The sequence below is a fragment of the Macaca mulatta genome, chromosome 3, assembly GCF_049350105.2.
Source record: "Macaca mulatta isolate MMU2019108-1 chromosome 3, T2T-MMU8v2.0, whole genome shotgun sequence".
Classification (NCBI taxonomy): Eukaryota; Metazoa; Chordata; class Mammalia; order Primates; family Cercopithecidae; genus Macaca; species Macaca mulatta.
The window spans coordinates 81,170,691-81,191,950 of record NC_133408.1 but is presented as its reverse complement, the minus strand read 5'-3'; the positions used below and the strand labels follow the sequence as shown (position 1 = coordinate 81,191,950).

Genomic DNA, 21,260 nt, shown 5'->3' with positions numbered 1-21,260 from the left:
GACCACACACAACTTCCATGAGCATTTGGTGGTCAAGAGGGAAGCTTCTACACTAGCAGCATCTGATCGCCGAGGTCCTCATGAGGCATGACGTGGCGGCAGTGACAGGAAGATGAGTCGGAGGCTTGCCAAGCTCTCTGACGCTTCCCTGGCCTGTCCTGCCTGCTGGTGCCCTGCCTGGCGTGGCCCCTGCCCTGAGGTCCCTCACCGTGGCCACTGCACCCACACAACCTCCACCGTAGCCTCAACACCTTGCATTGAATCTGTGTTTCCACATCTTTCTCCACCAAAGTACTGTAATCTTTGCAAGAAAGACCCAACCAACCAGAAACCCCACAATATTTAACAATCTATGCATCTCTATTGCCACAGCAGACTGAGGCAGGAAGTGGCAGGTGACTGTGTAGCCAGCACCTACAATCATCCTACCCTAAGCCAGAAACGGCCATCACGGACCTTATTTGTGTTAAGAAAAAAAACTCTCACTTACGCTGGCAATCCATACCCAGTCCCTTATTCAAGCGGTTAAATTTGTATACAAACAAACTAAACAAGAGAAGATTTCTGTTAAACATTACCAAAAAAAGGAAAACCCTACCTATAGTCCACCCACTAGGAAAATGTCAGAAAAGCGAGTTTGCTTCAGTTTAGTTATAATTCATAGTGAGAAACAGGGCATGTCAGTATTTCCATCTTCCTGGCAGCAAACTTCTCTTCTGCTCTCTCAGAACAGGGCAAAACCTCGTAAGATTGGCAGAGGTCAGACAATCAGCCTGGAGACGTGGGGACCCTGTGAGGCCGATGACCAGACCGCCAGGCGGCTCCCACACGCCTCCCCTGCAGGGTACTTTCTACCCTGGCAACAAGACTTCTCACCCTCAGTTGTACGTAGGCAGAGGAATGCATGAATCGTGTATTTTTAATCATGCACATTTTACGCATTGTGGATTTCATGGGTCCTTTGGCTCCCTGGTTTTGAGTAAAAGTGAGGGGCCTGAGTCACCTCCTCTGGGGCAGTTCTGCCCGCCCTCCAGCACGGGGCAGCCCTGGACACTGGGAAATCAGCTTCCTCAGCTCGTCCGGTTTGTCAGTGGCACACTGAGTCCCTCACCGCCTGGCCATGTGCTCGGGCGGTTCTGCAGTGACCATGCGGCCGAGACAACCCTGTTCCCTGTGGGTGTTCTCAGTGCCCCATGTGCACCTGGACCAGGCATCTAGGTGAAGTCGATGTTGGTTTTATGACTTCATGCAAACATGGAAGTCTCTGGAGCGCTGGGCCTGAGGGGCTCCTGGTCACGGCAGCGTAAGGCGTCCAAGTAGCTGAGCCCAGAGTTAGCCCCGAGGTCCTATGAGAGGCAGACAGCCGTCCTCTGGGAAACCACGGCCTCTCCCTGAAACAGGTATTGTCCCATACTGTGGTCACAGAGCTTCATTTCTGCTGATGTGGCCTGGCTGGAATTGTTGCCCCTGCCACCAGACGAAGCACGAGAAGTATTTCCTTCAGATGAGGAGGGCCAAGCTGATGGCAGAAGAACTCTGTTTTGCCACAAGCTCTCAAAGAAGGCCAAAGTCCAGGGCCACAAGCCCAGTGGTGGTCAGAGGGGAAGGGAAGAGGCTGCCACTGCCTAGGATCCAGGACTCCAGAGTTTTCTCCCCAAAACCAGCTCTCAACGGTCATCACTTCCCAGGTCCGTCTACAAAGGGCTGCTCAGGTGATAGCTTAACCAATTGAAAAGTAACCTCTTGGAATGTAATTCTCATCTGACCTTTATAGAAATCAACTTTTTATGCATCATGTTTTCAGATAAATTAAAGACATAAAATGCTAAGGTAAATGCAGTTCTTTTTCTTCCTTCACATGCTTTCTTAATAAGTTAAGATTAAAAAATATATATATTGTTCAAAATCCCAAATAAAAGCAAGCCTTTAAAAAACATTTTTTTTTAAATAGCAACATCTTATAAAAACAACAAAGTTCACTGCAAATATAAGCTGTAGTGAATGCTGTGAGATTGCAGACAGATAGTCAGGCACAGGTAGTAGCACTGAGTTTGTGAGTGACTTCCTAGAGAACTACCATCAGTACCAAAGAAAAGAACATTCAGGTATGGATGAAAATAAGGGAGGCCAGGTGCGGTGGCTCACGCCTATAATCCCAGCACTTTGGGAGGCTGAGATGGGCGGATCACCTGAGGTCAGGAGTTTGAGACCAGCCTGGCCAACATGCTGAAATCCTGTCTCTACAAAAAATAATTAATTAATTAATTAAAAAATGAGATGGGCATGGTGGCACGCGCCCGTAATCCCAGTTACACAAGAGGCTGAGGCATGATAATCACTTGAACCCAGGAGGTAGAGGTTGCAGTGAGCCTAGATTGCACCACTGCACTCCAGCCTGAGTGACAAAGCAAGACCCTGTCTCGAAGAAAAAAAAGAAAAGAAGGGGAAACGAACATAATAAGACAGAATTGCACAATTAGTTTATCCAGCCGACTATGGAAAGGATCAACTTTAACTTCGTATACATGGCATTTATCTGTGGCATTAAAGGTAGATATAAATGAATCAATGGTAGGGTATCCGATGCCCTCTAAAGACCATCCCAACAGCCTTATCCAAAATAAAATGTTCCTACTTAGTCCACAGAGTTTTCAGAGCTGGAAAGATTAGAAACCAGATACTTTACAAAAACAGCTCCATTATTTTCCCATTGCTATATTTTCTTTCTTTTTAGGAAATAACTCCCTGGAGGTGATGTTTTCCATGCTTCTTCTCAAACCAGCCAGTACATTTTAAAAACTAAAGGATTGCTTTTAACTTGTAAGCAAACGAACATAAAGTAGCTTGAAATTTTCAGTTGCCCCTTGCATTATTCACAGTCACTTCTAACAGCAAAAACTTCCATTTGGAATCTTCAGAAATCTCCCTAAACATTTGAGTTGCACTAGACGTAAGCTTAAATCTGTCTGAAAATGTGGGTGCATAAAAATCGGCATTCAAATGTTATTTTCCGAGCAGCAGGAACCATCGTCACAGGACATCTTTCCCAACAGCTTACTCATTCTACATTCCCAGCACTCACAGAGTCAGCCACGCCTGCAGGGGCAGCACCCACCCGCCAGGAAAGGTGAGCTGGGCCACCTGTTGGTGTGAGCCAAGCCTGGGCTGTTACTTAACATTCTGCTGAGCATTCCCTTCCCTCTCGTGTAATGGGGAGAATAATGAGACCTACACATTGGAATTGCTGCAAAGATGACTCAGTTGCATGGGCATAAGGTTCAGAGTAGACCACAATATATCTGCCACAGCCTCTGCTCTCCCGAGGGATGCTTCCAAAGGGTAGGTGGCTTTGCCCACAGAGGTAGTGATTCAGAGGGGATGTCTGGGCCCAGGCAAAGTGTGCAGCTCCCTGAGGAAAGGTCAACCTTTTTCCGCAGGCTGTGGGCAGCAAGGAGGATGTGCAGGGTGAAGCCACAGGGGCATTAAGTAAAATGGCCTTTGCAAAAATTTTAACAGTGAGAGAAGTATGACAGTGAAGGAGATCTAATGTAACCAACCTCCATCTTGCCTTTAACCTCCTAGCTGCCCTTGGCTATTCCTGGACTTGGACCAAACTAACTTTAGGAGAAAGTAAAGTTTATAGTTTAAATGATAATAGCCCAAAACTAAACCACCTTAGTAAAACTAATGCAAGACCACCACGTTGGGAGGATGAAAGCAGCTTGAATTCTGCCAAGGTATAGACTTAAAAGATTACTCTGGGGATCACAAGATTTGCAACTTCCTCAATTACTCCTAGAGATAACATCACCATTGTAGAACCTAAGTTTGGCCTTTTGAGGTGTCTATTCAGGCTTTTGCATTTCTGACAACTGACAGCTCTACCTGACCTGCCAACTGTTCTCTGGCCCCACCCCGAAGCGGACTCAGAGGCAAGAGGGCCATTTTCCCCTATGACTGCACCCCCAAGCACTCAGCAGCACCCATTCCCTAGCCATCCCCTTCTCCCCAAAATATCTTTGAAAAACCCAAGCCTCCAAATTTTCCAGGGGACTGATTTGGGTAGTAATAAAACTCTGTTCTCCTGTTCAGCCAGCTCTGCATGAATTAAACTTTTTCTACTGCAATTCCCCTGTCTTGGCAAATCAGCTCTATCTGGGCATTGAATAATGAACCCACTTGTCGGTTACAGAAGCCTCTCAGTGGCTACCTGAGGAGTCGCATCCTCTAGAGAATGTGGAAAACTACTCCCCTTGTATCTTTAAAGTATCCCTTCAGGCACCTGAGGTACTGTGTCCAAAATGACAGAAATATCAAAAACCAAATAGTGCCATTTTTACAGGGAGTTAAACAGGCACGAGCAGGACAGGAGAGGGCTCTTTCCGCACCCACTAGGAATGCTGGGTAATGGTTCGGCAATTACCACATTGCCTCTCTGAAAGTGATACACTGGCAGCCGGTGCCAGGAGGAGGTCATTTCCTGATGGTTCACGCCCATTGCACTGTTAACTGAACGCAGGCTCCAAGGAAACACAACTTCTCGGGCACACGCATTAACAGACAAAATGGCAGAGTATGACCTTCTCGGGGCACATCACCAGAAAAGGGAAGAAACCCTTAGATAGGATGCATACAACTTCCTAAACACACTGCGTGTGCTCACTTCCCAAGCAAAAGGAGGGCAGTATGCATGCGGGCAGCCCACCCTAAGGGAAGAATCATGGGAAAGGGGCACAAGACGTGGGAAGTGGGCCAGTCTATAAAGTCTAGGACCAAGGTTGAACACCGCACTTGACCTTCATGTGCCCGCTTGAGTCTCTTCTAAGCGTACTTTCCTTTCTTTCCTGTTCTAAAGCCTTTTAAAATAAACTTCCACTCCGGCTCTGAAACTTGCCTGTGTCTCTTTTTCTACCTTATGTCTCTCAGTCAAATTCTTTCTTCCGAGCAGGCAAGAACTGAGGTTGCTGCAGACCCTCACGGATTCACTGCTGGTAACTCTGATACCTTCCACCAGTAACACTATATAGCATTATTTCTAGGACATCCTGATTTCTGCATGCCAAGACATTTGTTTAGTCTGTCTTCCCTTTGCCTCAAAGAGACACCCAAATGTGCATAGACAACATGACTGATGGTCTTAGGTGAGTCCCACTTGGGGCCTCCCAGGGTCACCTTGGCAGGCAACACTCAGGAGAGTTCAGCTCCCGAGAGAAACAACTGGCTTCCTGTCACTTTCCCTATTAACTCAGTGATGGGGCCAAGAAACGTGTGTTGCTGTCTCAACTCTCTCAGAAAGAAAGGAAAGGTGGAAAAGAAAAGAGATGTCAGAAACATTAATAATTTTAATTTCCATGATGCTGATGATAAAAACCAAAACTATACCAGGATTTTTGGGGGGTAGGAGGAGACAGGGTCTAGCTCTGTCATCCAGGCTGGCATGCAGTGGGGCAATTACAGCTCACTGTAACCTCCAACTCATGGGGTCAAGGGATCCTCCCATCTCAGCTTCCAGAGTAGCTGGGACTACAGGTGTGTGCCATCAAATCCAGCTAATTTTTTTTTTTTTTTTGGATAGAGATGAGGTCTTCCCGTGTTGCTAAGGTAGGCGTCAAACTCCTGGACTCAGGGATTGTCCTGTCTCAGCCTCCCAAAGAATTGGGATTACAGGCTAGAGTCACTGTGCCGCACCCAGTATTTCTTTTTAACTACTTCTCAAAGAGGAAGGCTTCCAAGTTTAGGTAAGGAAGTTCAGGGGTGCCTCAATAACACAATGGTGGTAATGAGCACCAACAGGAGGCCACACCGGGGTGTCAACAAGCTGCTTCTCATGGTTTGCTGAAGACAAGGAAGGTATAAAAACAGAAAACTTACATGGACACATGTAAGTTTTATGGGTCAGCTCCATGGGCCAACTGCTCCATGGCGTTTTAGTGTAACAAGCAAGGTAACAAAGATTCACCTCCCATCGGAGTTGCTATTGAGACTTCTGAGCTCCCCAGCCACAAATTCCACGCTAATTAATTATTCTCAAGAGTGATTATTACAAGTGTGACTTTAAAATGATTTCTCGAGCTCAGTCCTAAAACAGCCTGCAGAGCACCCATCCCACTCCCCAGGCCATTCAGGACAACAGAGAAGCCTCCCATCATAGAGCCTATTCCCATACAAGCTGTCATCACACGTTCTTCTGGTCTCAAACTTTCCTCCAGATTTATCTTATGCATTCACTCAGTTGTTTACACACTCGATTACCATTTGGTGAGCATCTTTTCATGCAGGCTCTGGTCAAGATAAAAGGAAAAGAGCAAGGAGTAAGGGGCATTTCCCTAATCTCAGGAACAGAGGGATTAACCTTGGAATGTAAAATTAAATCCAGCAAACATTAAAAAATGCAAATACTCTGGCTTCAAATGTGCAATGATGGGAAGGATTCATGAAAACCTTGGGCGTGGGAACATGAGAAGAGCAGGGCACTGTGGCTCACACCCGTAATCCCAGCACTTTGGGAAGCCACGGCAGAAGGAAGATTCAAACTCAGGGGTTCAAGACCAGCCTGGGCAACACAGCCTCCCACCACAACCTGGGAGACATTGTCTCCACAAAAATTTTAAAATTAGCTGGGCGTGGTGACGTGCGCCTATAGTCTCAGTTACTCAAGAGGCTGAGGTGGGAGAATTGCTTGAGCCCAGGAGATTGAGACTACAGTGAGCCAAGATTGCACCACTGCACTACTGCCTAGGTGACAGAGCAAGACCCTATTTCAAAAAAAGAAAAAAGAAAAAAAAGAAAATGAGGAGATATTTTCCCCCTTTTCCCATATTCTTTTAATGTTATAAAGAAGCTGCTGGTGCCGTAAGAAATAAGAACAAAAAAAAAAAAGGAAAGACGCCAGCTGTACTTCCTGTGTGCCAAGCATTCTGCACGGGTTACTCCCTATTTATACCTCATTTTCCATGCAGGAGGTCACGTGAATGTCACGATTTTGGAAACTGTTCAACAAAGAAATAACACTTTATGGTTAAAAAAAAAAAAACAAAACCCAAGTGACTGTTTAACTAAAATACTTTATAAAATGCTGGGTTTTCTGCACGCAACTTGCATTGCATGTGGGCCTGTTGCTGACCATGGTCCCACACCCTAGCCCATGCACCGGGTTTCAAGAGAAACAGAGCCAGGCCATTGGAAATAGCAAGACCAAAGGAAAAGGTGCCTCTGGTGATGCTTGAAATCCCTTTCTGCCTGTCTACTCCCATGTCCGCTGACATAGCCCTCAGTTGCACTGGAGAAAACAGATACAAGGCATCAAAACTTGCATACACAAGGCCGGGTGTGCAACTACCTGTCTCCAAAGAGGAATACCATTTGGCAATAGCCTTGGCAATTCTCCTACAAATTTCCTGCTGTGGGCTTTGAAATATGCCATGGAGCTACCTGGATGGCTCTAGGTGTCACCATCTGTGGAGGAAGTGCACCTGGATGGGGAGCCAGCTGTGGGTCCTTCTCACTGCCTCTCAGCCAGCCCTGCTCAGGCTCTTGACCTCAGCCTGCTGGGGCAGGCAGCAAAAGGAGAAAGTTCTGCACCCCATGGCTATTCCCCATCACTTACTGAGCACTTTCCAGGGGCCATGCCCAGGAGTAGAGAAGGGAGAGATGGGCAGCATGACAGAAAAATACTCCGTGGCCTCAGGGAACAGATCAGCTACAAGAATTGGCCAAATGCAACTGCTAATGTGTTTGTGTAAGTAAAGTTTTACTGGAATGTAGACACATTCTCTGATTTCCATATTGCCCAGAGCTGCTTTCATGTTGGAACAGTTGCGACAAAGATCCTGCAGCCTGCAAAGCCTAAAATATCCACTCTCTAGTCTGTTGCAGAGAGAGTTCACTGACCCCTGGTCTAGCCAACAGAACCAAGTTCCAACATAATAATGGAAATCAAAACTCACTCCCTGCAAGGGAGGAAGATGCCAACTGGAGCAAGTCCTCCCTCTACCTGTCAGTGCAAGCCAGCAGCATAGGGGGCTCTCTCACTACAGACACATAGGATGGCTTGGTCCTTAACCTGTGGGAGAGACAAGCCTCCCCCACCACCCACTTCATAGTCTTCAGCAGGACCCAGGAATCCCATTTAGGTGTTGGGACAGAGGAGATGCCTCTTCTGCTTTCGCATTTTTATATGTAAAATTTCATTCACCTCTTCACTCTGGCTTTGGGGATGTATACATACCGTTTCTGGGAAGGCTGCATTAAAGCTGAAACTTTGTCATCATAAAACTTCTTCATTGCAAACCTGTCAAGGGCCTGGTCAGCACTGGAGGGGAGAGAGAGAGAGAGAGAGAGAGTCAACTCAATGGAGCTCACACCACGTGGGTGTGTGATGGGGGATGTGTCTCATGGCTGTTCAAAGCGACCAGCTCCCACAAGCGGCTTGACCCTTTGCTGCACCTGTGCATACCCAATCCACCTGTCTCTTCTTAGATTTCATTTCCTCTTCAGGAATATACTGTGCTCAAAGTGGGAGCCATAGTGCAGGGTCAGAATTCTCATCTGAAATAACAGCACCTTATCTAAAGGTAGGATACTTAAAAGTGCTGAATACCCAGCTTACAGAAGAACCAACTGAGGCTTCTCAGTAGGCAGGTGGTAGGGCTGGTGTCCAAAACTGTCCCTTGGCCACCCTACCTCCTAAATAAAGATCTTTTTAAGTGGGCTCTGCGAGAGAATACCAGGTAGACTCAAGTCTCAGGACCACAAGGATGCAGGGAGCAACCCAGAGCACAAGAGGGAATGGACTCCCCCATGAAGTCCCAAGAGGCACCCTCGGGACACAAGTGGGCCAGCCTGTGCCCCGCCAGTACGTCACTCCCAGGACTGGGCTTGAGAAGGCCGCAGGGCACTGGGGTTGGAAAAGTGTCTGGGGCCTCGGGGCTGCAGCACTGTTTTTGAAGTGACTGCCATAGAAAGTAACCCTGCTTCCAACAACATATTTGACCGTCAATGCTAGCTCCACAATGCTGACAGGTAGTATCCGACGGAAACTTCCAGAAACCTCACAGCAGGGCATTCGTGGGGTTTCCTGATCTGACTTCAGCACAAATCCTGGAATATGAGTGCGGTGTCTTAACAATTCAAACTCACTTGGGCCAAATGCTTCCTTAAAACCCTGATAGGCCAGGTGCAGTGGCTCACGCCTGTAATGCCAGCACTTTGGGAGGCCAAGGGGTGCGGATCACCTGAGGTCAGGAGTTCAAGACCAGCCTGGCCAACAAGGTGAAATCCAGTCTCTACTAAAAATATAAAAATTACCCGAGCATGATGGTGGGTGCTTATAATCCCAGCTACTCCGGAGGCTGAGGCAGGAGAATCACTTGAACCCAGGAGGTGGAAATTGTAGTGAGCAGAGATCGCACCATTGCACTCCAGCCTGGGTGACAGAGTGAGACTCCAGCTCAAAACAACAACAACAACAAAACCTGATAAAGTGCCCCTTTACTTAGAAAAATGTGTCTATGCCCCTCTAGAAAAATGATGTACATAAGCACTGTGGACTTCACAAAAATACAGCTAGAGAGACAGGCAGGAGGAAAAAGAAACATACTCAAAAGTAAGTTGAGTGTGATACGACTTTCACAGAATGCTATAAAATGGACAACTTGCTATGTGCATTTGCTAGCAAGGGACTGTGCTGGTAGGGCAGTCACAAACAGAAGGGCCCACTTTAGCACTGAGTCCATCACATACTGAGCAGGAGAGTGCAGCTCCATAGCCTACCAGTGACTTTTAAGCATTCCTTTTTCTGGAATTCCTTGTTTTATTAAATGCTGAGAATACATTTTGACCAATGTTTATTTTCCATAGTAATATTATTGGTAGTAATAATATTAGTACTGGTTGTGTCGTTGTAACTCTATTTTTATGGTGTTGATACAAGAATGTTCTTTTCTGGTGACTTGAAGTTTCTGTTTTCTTCTGTTTGCAGTTTTTGATAAAGACCTCAAATGTGTGATTGTGCTATCTGGGATTACTCTACTTCTGGAATATAATCTAAGAGGGAACATTGTAGAGATGATCACAGATGTATGTATAAGAATGTGTTCATCATGGCATGCTTTGCAGTAGAAAACAACTGGAAGCAACCTAAATTTAAAAAAAAAAAAAAAAAAAAAAAAAACACTTGGGAGGCCAAGGTAGGTGAATCACAAGGTCAGGAGTTCAAGACCAGCCTGGCCAACATGGTGAAACCACATCTCTACTAAAAATACAAAAAATTAGCTAGGCATAGTGGCGGGCACCTATCATCACAGCTACTCGAGAGGCTGAGGCAGGAGAATCACGTGAACCCGGGAGGTGGAGGTTACAGTGAGCCAAGATCACGCCACTGCACTCTAGCCCCAGCGACAGAGTGAGACTCCGTCTTAAACACACACACACACACACACACACACACACACACACACACACAACTGGAAGCAACTTGGATAGGCAAAATCAGCAAATGCTTAAATACATAACATATCCATTGAATAAAGTGCTATGCTGCCACTGAAATGATGTCCGGGAATGATGCGTATAAAATGATATTAATGTAGAAAAGCAAGTCACAAAAAGTATGTAGTATCAGCGCATTTAATTGAAAGGCACTTAATACTATTACTCCTACTAATCACAGCAGCATTAATGACAGCCAATAACCCGAGTACCGATGCTGTTCTAAGTGCTTTTTGTGCAATGATATGGTGAACTGTCACAACATTCTGGGAAGTAGGACTACCATCATTTTCCAGGTATGCTGAGGCTTAGATCATTCAGGTAAATTGCCTGATGCATGCAGTTGAAATACATATTGACTATTAAGAGAAAACAGAGTTTGTAGCAAGAGTGTCAAAGGTGTGCTTTTAGTCCTTAGACATTTACCCTTCTCCAAAAATTCAGGACTATCTACAGTGCATGGAACTTTGGTTCAGGCAATACGACTTTGCTGGGGATAGAAATGCTTAGGTGTGGCTGGGCGCGGTGGCTCACGCCTGTAATCCCAGCACTTTGGCAGGCCGAGGTGAATGACCACCTGAGGTCAGGAGTTCAAGACCAGCCTGGCCAACATGGTGAAACCCCATCTCTACTAAAAATACAAAAAATTAGCTGCGCATGGTGGGACGCACCCATAATCCCAGCTACTCAGGAGGCTGAGGCAGGAGAATAGCTTGAACCTGGGAGGCGGAGGTTGCAGTGAGCCGAGATTGAGCCAACCTGGGCAACGGAGCAAGACTCTGTCTTTAAAAAAAAAAAAAAAAAAATGCTGAGGCAGTCTCTGTCCAGAACCAGCCAGGCTATGTTTGGTCACCTACCAAATGTCTTTGGCATCACTGAGGGATGGATGTGCCCAGGAATCTCGATTTTCCTGGCACACACACACACCGATGATTATTCTCACCAAGAGGGTGGCTGATTTTCACTTGGGGGTTGGTTTCCTCCCTGGCAGGCACCAACTCCCCAACTGGTTTCCAGAGGAAACATTCAGAAAGTCAAATTTCACTCCTTGGTGCTAGAAAGGAAAAGGTTTATTGGCTGATATGAATAAGCTTCTATTTCCTCAGAATGGAAAGCTCAGGCTTTACAAAGAGGCCATTGAGAAGACAGGGCAGATGCAAATGCAGACCCCACAAATAACGTTATTTTCTGCACTGCATTTCAGCGTGAGTGAAGATCTGCATTCTGGGAAGGGTCCAGAGTGTACACCACAGCTGCCCAGGGCCAGGAGGATGGGCATAGGACTGAGGTCCTTGTGGCCCTACCATGTTTGTGTCATGCCTGGCTAAGGGGACCCGGGTGGCACCTCCAAAGTCTCCACGATTACAGTTCCATCTCATGGAAACCAGCCGAGATCTGGCTCCCCGCTCCTGGGCTGTGAGATCATGAGCAAGCTGCCTGGCTCCTCTGAGCCTCGCTTCCCTCACCCACGCAATGGGAATGACAGTAACTGCTTCATGGGTTAGTTAGGAGAATTCAGGAAGAAAAGGAAAATATTCAGCATACTTCCCAGAGGCCCAGTGCCTGCAAAAGAGGCGGCTGTCACCATCATTATATACAAGGTATGAACTGATTTAGTGAGACCACTCTGTTCTTAATTTTCATAATGGTGACTTTTACCTCTGTTATTCTTTATTAGAGAATTCTCTATTAGAGAATAAGGGACAGTGGGGCCACTTATTTTTTTAATGCCTCCATGGAAGTACTTAGAATCAATCATACATAGCCACCCAACCTGGAAAATGCCACTTTCACAAGTGTAAACGCTTAACTGGAAGCTGGGTTTCCAGGCACTGACCACCCCAGCACTGGGGGATGGGAAACACAGGTCAGCCGAGCCCTTGGTGCCCAGAACAGCTCCCAAGCAGCCTTCAGTCCCATGCAGGCTCCGCTTTTAGCACCTCAAGACAGCGAGCTGACATCTTCATCCTACCTGGCTGAGACGTTGGTGAAATGCATGTAGGACGATATGACCACTCCTATGCGTCCTTTCCCACCCTGCAGGAGACAAAAACATGAGCTGATTTTCTCTGAAATCCCACAGCAGAGATGTAATTAGAACAGGAAAAGACTCACTAGTGGACAAAATAATAGAGAGCTTGCTTTGGAGGTTAGGCCAGCATCACCCGCAGCCTTCCGGTCTGGGAGAGTCAGTACCCAGAGCAACTGGAGTCTCTGCAACAGGGAACCTGCACGCTGGGTGCAAACAGTAAGAGCGGGTGCTAACTGGAGCAGCCGTAGGAGCCCAGAAGGGCAGATCAACACAGCATCTGCCTGTCATTTCACCCAATTAGGCTGGAAGAAACTGTGCCAGGAGCTGCAGCAATTAGCATGACTTAATTATCCAGGTCAGACAGAAGTGAACGCCTGCCTGCTCACGGGCTGATAATGATCAGGGCTGCACACACAGCTCAGCATGAGTGGAACATAGATTTCAGCTTACTGGCAGCACTGCCAGCACCTGAGCTCCAGCTATAGCCCTGTAGCCCACCCTCATTACACACAGAGGAACCACTGTCCCAGGCAGACGTTCTGAAAAGGACTCACTCAAACCATAACCACAGACACCAACAGCCCAGCCCACAAACCAGCAACACCAGCAGGAGAAGCAGAAACTGGACAGGCCAATCCAGAGCCACAGAGCGCCACCTTCGAGAACATACTCTTACAACCTACAACAGCCGATTGCAAACCACAGCCCAGGAGCTACTTCTGCCCATTACCTACTTTCCCACAACTTGTGAGCTGTGAGTCATTTTTACATTTTCAAACCATTGAGGAAAAATTTTGAAAAGATAAGATTCCATGCCATGTGAAAATGTGTTCAGATTTCAGTGTCCACACACAAAGTCTGACTAGAACATGGCCACTCCCATCTGTTTACCTACATCCAGGGCTGCTTCCACCCTCACTGCAGGGGTAGGTTTGAGTATTTGCAGCAAGACCATGGGGCCTGCAAAGCGTAAAATACAATCTGGCTCTTTTTAAAAATATTTGCCAATCCCTGATCTGGAATCACATAAAGCCAAAATGGCAGGGCCTCTAATATGTAGCTCCCTAACTTCTTGAGAAGAAACTACTGATCAAATTCAAGTCACAATTCTGATAAGCCCAGTCATACATGAATGTCACCCAGGAGCATCCTTCTCTCTGTCAGTGAAAGTCAAGAGCATGCCTTATAGATACTCAATGCAGGCACTTGACACACTCTTTGCAGCTGAATCCTGGCACGTGCAGTTATTAACGGTATGGCTACTAGTATGCTTCTTGCATAAAACTATATTTGACAGCAATTCACCTACAAAGAAACAGCACCTCAGCCAAAACAGGCACACATGGTGGCGACATTCACCCCATTATCAATTGCTTTTGTGGCACTATTTATGGATATATAAAGCAAGTGGGTTTTTTTGTTTGTTTTTTTGTTTTTTTTTTTTGTTTTTTTTTGAGACAGAGTTTTACTCTTCTTGCCCAGGCTGGAGTGCAATGGCACCATCTCGGCTCACCGCAACCTTCGCCTCCCGAGTTCAAGCAATTCTCCTGCCTCAGCCACCTGAGCAGCTGGAATTACAGGCATGCATCACCATGCCCAGTTAATTTTTTGTATTTTTAATAGAGACGGGGTGGCTCCACGTTGATTAGGCTGATCTCGAACTCCCGACATCAGGTGATCCGCCCGCCTCAGCCTCCCAAAGTGCTGGGATTACAGGCATGAGCCACCGCGCCCAGCCTATAGAGCAAATATTAAAAGATCTGAAGGGACAGATAGAAATACCACAACCATAGGGGACTTTAGTACCCCATTTTCAACAATGGACAGATCACCTAGACAGAAAACCAATAAGAAAACAGGGTACTCAACCTGCACTTTAGACCAAATAGACCTTACAGACATATACAGAACATCACATCAGAATGCCCATTCTTCTCAAGTGCACACAGAAAGTTCTCCAGGATAGATGGCACATTAGGCCACAGAACAAACCTTAAAGAATTTAAAAAGAATTCTTAATTTAAGAATTATCCAGTATCTTTTTTTTTTTAATTGTTATTTTTTGGGGGCATGGAGTCTCACTCTGTCATCCAGGCAGGAGTGCAGTGGCATGATCTCAGCTCACTGCAATCTCTACTGCCTGGGTTCAAGCGATTCTCGTGCCTCAGCTTCCCGAGTAGCAGGGAATACAGGTGCTGACACCACACCCAGCTAATTTTTTTGTATTTTTAGTACAGATGGGGTTTCGTCATGTTGGCCAGGCTGGTCTCGAACTCCTGATCTCAACTGATCTGCCCGCCTTGGCCTCCCAAAGTGCTGGGATTATAGGCATGAGCCACCACGCCTGGCCTCAAGTATCATTTCTGACCATAGTGGCATGAAACTAGAAATCAGTAACAGGAGGAATCTTGGAAAATTCACAAGTTTATGGAAATTAAACAACATACTCCTAAATAACTATTGGGTTAAAGAAAAAAAATCAAAAGAGAGATTTAGAAATATTTTGAGAAACACAAAAACTGAAACATAACACACGAAAACTTATGGGGTGCAGCAAAAGCAGTTGTAAGAGGAAAGTTTATGGCAATAAATGCCTATGTTAAAAGAGGAAAAAAACTCTCAAATAAAAAAACCTAATGTTAGGCTGGGCGTGGTGGCTCACACCTGTAATTCCAGCATTTTGGAAGGCCAGGGTGGGTGGATCACGAGGTCAGGAGATCAAGACCATCCTGGCCAACATGGTGAAACCCCGTCTCTATTAAAAATACAAAAATTAGCTGGGTGTGGTGGCATGTGCCTGTAATACCAGCTACTCAGGAGGCTGAGGCAGGAGAATCGCTTGAACCAGGGAATCAGAGGTTGCAGTGAGCCGAGATCACACCTCTGCACTACTGCACTCCAGCATGGTGACAGAGCGAGACTCCATCTCAAAAAACAAAACAAAACAAAAAACCTAATGTTGCACCTAAAGGAGCAAAGAACAAACTAAACCCCAAATTAGTAAAGGAAGGATAAAACAAAGATCGGAGCAGAAACAAATAAAGGAGAGACTAGAAAAACAATAGTAAAGATCAAGAAAACTAACAGTTGCGTTTTCTGAAGACTAACAAAATTGAGAAACCTTTACCTAGACTAAGATAAAAAGAGAAAACTCAAAATCAGAAATGAAAGAGCAGTCATCGTAACTGATGTCATGTAAGACACCAAGAAACACAAAAATACTATGAACAATTACGCAGCAATAAATTGGATAACCTGTAATAACCTCATAAATTCCTAGACACATACAACCTACCAAGACTGAATCATGAAGAAACAGAAAATCTGAACAAAACAGTAACAAGTAAGGAGACTGAATCAGTAATATAAACTTTCCCATCAAAGAAAAGCCCAGGACCTGGTTACTTAACTGATGAATTCCATCACTGAAAAAAAGAGAGAACTTTGCTATGGTTTAAATATCAGCCCCTTCCAAAACTCATGTTAAAATTTAATCTCCAATGCGGCAGTATTGAGTGGTAAGGCCTTTAAGAGATGACTGGGTCATGAGGAACCTTGCCTTCATGAATGGGTTAATACAGCTGTGGATTAATTAACTAATGGGTTGACGGGTTATCACAGGAGCCCTCGCCATGTGATGCCCCATGCAGCCTCAGGACTCTGCAGAGTCCCCAACAGCAAGAAGGCTCTCACCAGATGCAACCCCTTGAGCTCGGACATCTCAGCCCCTATAAATATTAAGAAATAAATTCCTTTTCTTTACAAATTACCCAGTTTCACGTATTCTGTTATAAGTAACAGAAAACAGACTAATGCAAACTCTGCCAGAAAGCTGAAGAAATGCAAACACTTTCAAACTCATTTTACAAGGCCAGCAGTACCCTGATATGAGGTCTTTCTTAATGCAATAGTAAGTATTTAAGGCTTTGCAGGCTGCAAGGTCTTGTTTCCACTATTGAAATCTACTCCTGCAGTGTGGGCGGAAGCAGATATGGATGTACGTGAACAGATAAGAGGTGGCCATGTTCCACTCAAACTTTACATATGGAACTGAAGTCCTTGATATAATGTTCATGTAAATACAGCTCTTAGCTCACAGGTTGTAGAAAACACAAAAGGGCATGATAGGTTCATGGGCTGTTATGTTTTAGCACAAGCACCATTCTTTTGGACTTGGAACTACTCTTAGTAAAAATCATAGAATCACTAATTGCACAATTTTCTGTGGGTATTCTTCACCATGGACTGAGAAACAAAAGGTATGGCATGGATGAAATCTCCCAAAAGAACTGCAGGCCATTTCTGGTCAATCAATAACCAGGGTGTGGAGGGGTGAGGAGGAGACTGCACACACCCACACAAACACAAGCCTCTGCATCACACAGCAGAACGGGAAGCACAGCAGGACCGACCCTTACTCTGTTCCCACCCAGGCTGAGACAGGCCCAGCTATGCTAGAAATTCCTGGCATGTGTGGAAGGAAACGCGCATTCTGCAAAGCAGGCGGATTTCGGCACATGTCAGCGATTTCACCCCCGCAGTGATGATGATGAACTTCTGTTAACATCGACATCAGCAATTTCAAATTAAAAGAGGGCTTATCTCTCAGGGCACAATTTCTAAGCGTTTCAAAAATGGTTTACATGGCACCAGAAGAGGGCAAGCGATTAGCAAATCACTTCTGAGAAGTTTCAACATGTTCCCATGAATTCCACTAACAAGAGCTGTCCAGAAAGCCCAAAGTTGCTTAGTGAAAGGATGCATTTTAGAAAGCTCTAGGTGGTCCTCACTGACACCTATATGTTTTAAATAATCTCATCATTTCTTTCAATTTCATTAAAAAATTGAAGTGAACAACAATTAAAATGGAATAAATGGCCAAGGGTGGCACTTTTCAAGTACAGCAACTCCAAGAGTCTTCTGACAATGCAGCTGGCAGCAGGTCTGGGTACGCCCTAGAACCTGCACTTTCCACAGGTGCTGCTGCTGGGCCCAGGCTCGTAAGTCAGAAATGCTGCTCAGAACAGCTTACTACGTGATCCCAGACAATGATGATCCATCAATATCAGGCTCACTGTGTCAAAATCACCACACCAAACCTGAAAAGCATAGGTTGTTTTAATTAACAAGAATTATATTTATTTAAAAGTCTGTCTCTCTCTCTCTCTCTCTTTCTCTCTCTTAGTTTGCACCAAAACACAATTTGGGCAGAGAATCCATAATTTAACATAATACTTGAAAAGATCAGGTCATCATAGATAATTTGGTGGTCCTAAAGTGTGTACCTGTCCATTTAGGGGGAAAATATGATCAAGGTAGATGTGAGGAAAGAGACAACACCAGAGAGACGCAAATAACATCTGTGTTCCCCTGATGGAAGTTTCCTGCACATCGAGTGGTCATCAAATGCCTTACAGCTGTAAACATCACCCACAAGCCGGCCTACCTAGTGACTTTGCAGGAAAGATATAATGAGAGTCTAATATAACTCAAAGGGAAGCTTCTTTCAAACTAAATTCCATAATACAATGGATTTCTGTGCAGTTTTTTAGTGTGAAAGAGTCTGGAAGAATAAATCACACACACACACACACACACACACTTCTGTCTTGAACCGTCAGCCCTTCCTAGATACTTTGATGGTCCTAAGAATGCTTTGTCAAACACACAAAATAGGGAGCTGCCCATTAACGAACAGTTACCCCAGCCCACTGGCTACATCCTTTCCCAGAGAATTCCTCCCTGACTCAAGGTGTGACTGGGATAAGAACTTTACTCTAATAGTACGTTTCCAGCAGGAGGGTTAAGCTTCACACACTTACCCCTCAGTAAGTTTGCTTTCAGTCCAACCCCTTTCAACACCAATCACATTTGAGGAGCAGTACAAAGCAGCTGAGAAAACTGGGAATTAAGACAAAAGATCCCAGAAGGTGGGAGGAGGAAGCATGGAAGGAACCTGAGGCAGCCAGGAGGAGGAGTGCCCGTCAGTTATGCACCCAGGCTGCCAGCACCCACCAAGCCTGCCGGGGCTGACACACAGACAGTCCTGGCCACTCTGTGAAGATGCACAGGCCATGTCTGCACTGCAATGGCTCCACTTGGAAAGGTTGACATGTTTACTGCAAAGGCATCATATCATCAACTGATTACCGTAACTCAGACGGCATAAAAGTCTGACACAGTCCATCTGAAAAGGGCATAGCTCTTTTAAAAAGGAGAGCTTTCCATGAAAAATAAAATTCAACAAAAATGAAACAATTTACTCTCATAACCGTGGTCAATTTGGGGTCAACAGTTTCAAATGTCCAGCTACACATTCAGGGACCGTAATCCTATAAATTCTAAAGCCGAACTTGGGGAGGTGTGATAACTCTGTTTCACTCTCTAAGAGCAAGTAGAAAAACCTAAAAACACACCCATAAGGAGCACATGACACCAGCTCAAAGTGGAAATGTGCTCCGATGCAGCACTGTTCTCCATCGCAACTCCAAGGGCTGAAGCCCAGCCAGACCCCCAAATGTGAGAGGTGGGTGCGCTCACCCTGCAGTGAATGACGACCACATGCTGGGGGTCGCTGTTCAGCCAAGACTCCTGCGCCTTGCATATGGTGCACATCTTATCCAGGGGCGGTGCGTGGAGTTCTGGCCAGCCCACATCCATGATCTGCAACAAGAGAGGGGAGCTTCCTCAGTTTCCATTTCCTGAAACCTTCTGAGGCCATCTCACAATGACTTCTTTCATCATCGATGTATTTCATTTGGGAGTAAAGAGCATGCTGGGTGACCCTTTTCTAAAACTCAGTGAGCATGAGGACCCGCACTTCCTTCACTGGGAAGAAAAAACAAAGCGTTATACTGCCCATGTGATGCCGCTTCTTCCAGGGGCTCGTCTGCTCTTCCGCAGCTGGGGTGACAACTCTAGAAAGGTCTTTGAGTTGCTGATGGTGCAGGTTGTGTGAAGAGGGCCGCAGTCCAGGGATGTCTCAAACAGGAGTCCGAGGCCCAAGCTGCTGCCAAAATCTCCCCACTGGGGTTAAAATCCCAGTTTGGAGACGGCAGCCAGCCATCGCCTACACACTGTGCAGACAACACGTCAGAGACAATCTCCTGGAAAGGCAGGACTTGAGAAGGAAGCACCTTCAAAACCCTGATTAAGTTTGGTGCTTGGACAAAGAAAATCACCACCATGCTAAGGACACAGAGACTCTGTGCAGAACTGCAGCTCTGAGCCTCCCGAGGCTCACACAAGTCCACAGTGGCCCACAGTGGCCACACGGGGGAGTTGTTTTTCCTTTGATTTCCTTTTGTCAGTGGGCGAGGACAAGGAGCTCTATCTTATGATGAAAGTCGTGGAAATAGTGTAAAATTGTCGGAAATTTCAGAAAACTGCCAGGAAGTAGGAAAAGTCACTATCCCTGCCACCACTCAAAGATAACCACTACAACGTTTTCATGAATCCCTTAGTCTCTTTTCTATGTACATTTAGCATAATTGAGATACTATTATAAATAAATTCTATACTATTATTAACTAGTATTAAAATAAGCAACTTATCATGTTTCTGCTTTGTTACTCTAATGGCTGCAAAATATTTCAACATATAGAATATACACAGCCATATGTACCATAACTTATGTTGACTCAGTCTTAAAATTCTCCCAAATGTTGCTATTGAAAATGATCATGGAGGGTGATGGGCAAGGGGAAGGAGAGCATTAGGACAAATACTTAAAGCATGAGGGGCTTAAAACCTAGATGACAGGTTGATAGGTGCAGCAAACCACCATGGCACATGTGTATCTGTGTAACAAACCTGCACGTTCTGCACATGTATCCCAGAACTTAAAGTAAAATTAAAAAAAGAAGAATTAAAAAAAAAAAATGAAAATTATCATGAAAGGAGTACTAGGACCGTAAAGAGATACTAGGAGAAGAGATCCCCATGCTGATGGAAATGTTTTGTCTCTTGTTTGTGGTGGCTGAACAAATCTATACATATGATGCAGTTTTTATTTTTTCTATACATATCTTTGTTATAGATTTGTTCCATGCATATATATATGCAGTATATATGAAAGATCCCAGGAGGTGGGAGGAGGAAGCATCATGTGTACAGATTTGTTCTATACATATATATGTAGTATTTATCATCTATACACATGATGCTGAGAAACACGCATGTATGCAAAACCGAGGATATGCGAGTGAGGTCCATGGACTATACCAATACCAACTTCCTGACCTAGATATTTTACTATTAGTGTTGTAAGATTCTCCCACTGGAAAGACTGGGTGAGGAGTACAGGAGATCTCTGTATTATTTCACAACTTCTTATGAATCTCTATTTCAAACTAAAAAAAAAAAAGTAATAATTAAAAAAATTGATTATGAACAATTCCTAATACTCCTTATCAAGTCACATTCCATAAAGACTAGTAGCAAATCATTTTTGCACAAAATAAGCATTGTTTACATTTTACAAAATGCAGAATATAAAGGGATGAACTCCATACCTTTGGGTTAAGCTTCGTAAGGTCATATCTCTTTTCTGAAAGGTTTAATACCTATAAAGGAGAGGAAAAAATGCCTTGTATAAAATAGATTTTAATATTTTAAAAATTTAATACTTTAATTTTTATTTAATTTTAATTAATACTTCAATTTTTTAAAAAATACCTAAAATCTTCACACTCAAGAATCAGAGGGAAAAAAAGGTTTTAGACAAATCCTTGATGTCAGA

General features: G+C 44.9%; 1 protein-coding gene across 37 annotated transcripts in view; it reads right to left on the bottom strand.

Moving 5' to 3' along the window:
- TNS3 (tensin 3) overlaps positions 1 to 21,260 on the bottom strand; it is a 308,803-nt gene that overhangs the window by 137,070 nt on the left and 150,473 nt on the right. For all 37 annotated transcript variants that reach the window (XM_015133583.3, XM_077996802.1, XM_077996781.1 and 34 more), the window contains 4 exons: positions 21,034 to 21,084; positions 19,061 to 19,183; positions 12,461 to 12,525; positions 8,228 to 8,311 (listed from right to left, as the gene is read on the bottom strand). In XM_015133583.3, the coding sequence (XP_014989069.2) occupies positions 8,228 to 8,311; positions 12,461 to 12,525; positions 19,061 to 19,183; positions 21,034 to 21,084 (323 nt within the window). The remainder of the gene's footprint in view (positions 1 to 8,227; positions 8,312 to 12,460; positions 12,526 to 19,060; positions 19,184 to 21,033; positions 21,085 to 21,260) is intronic.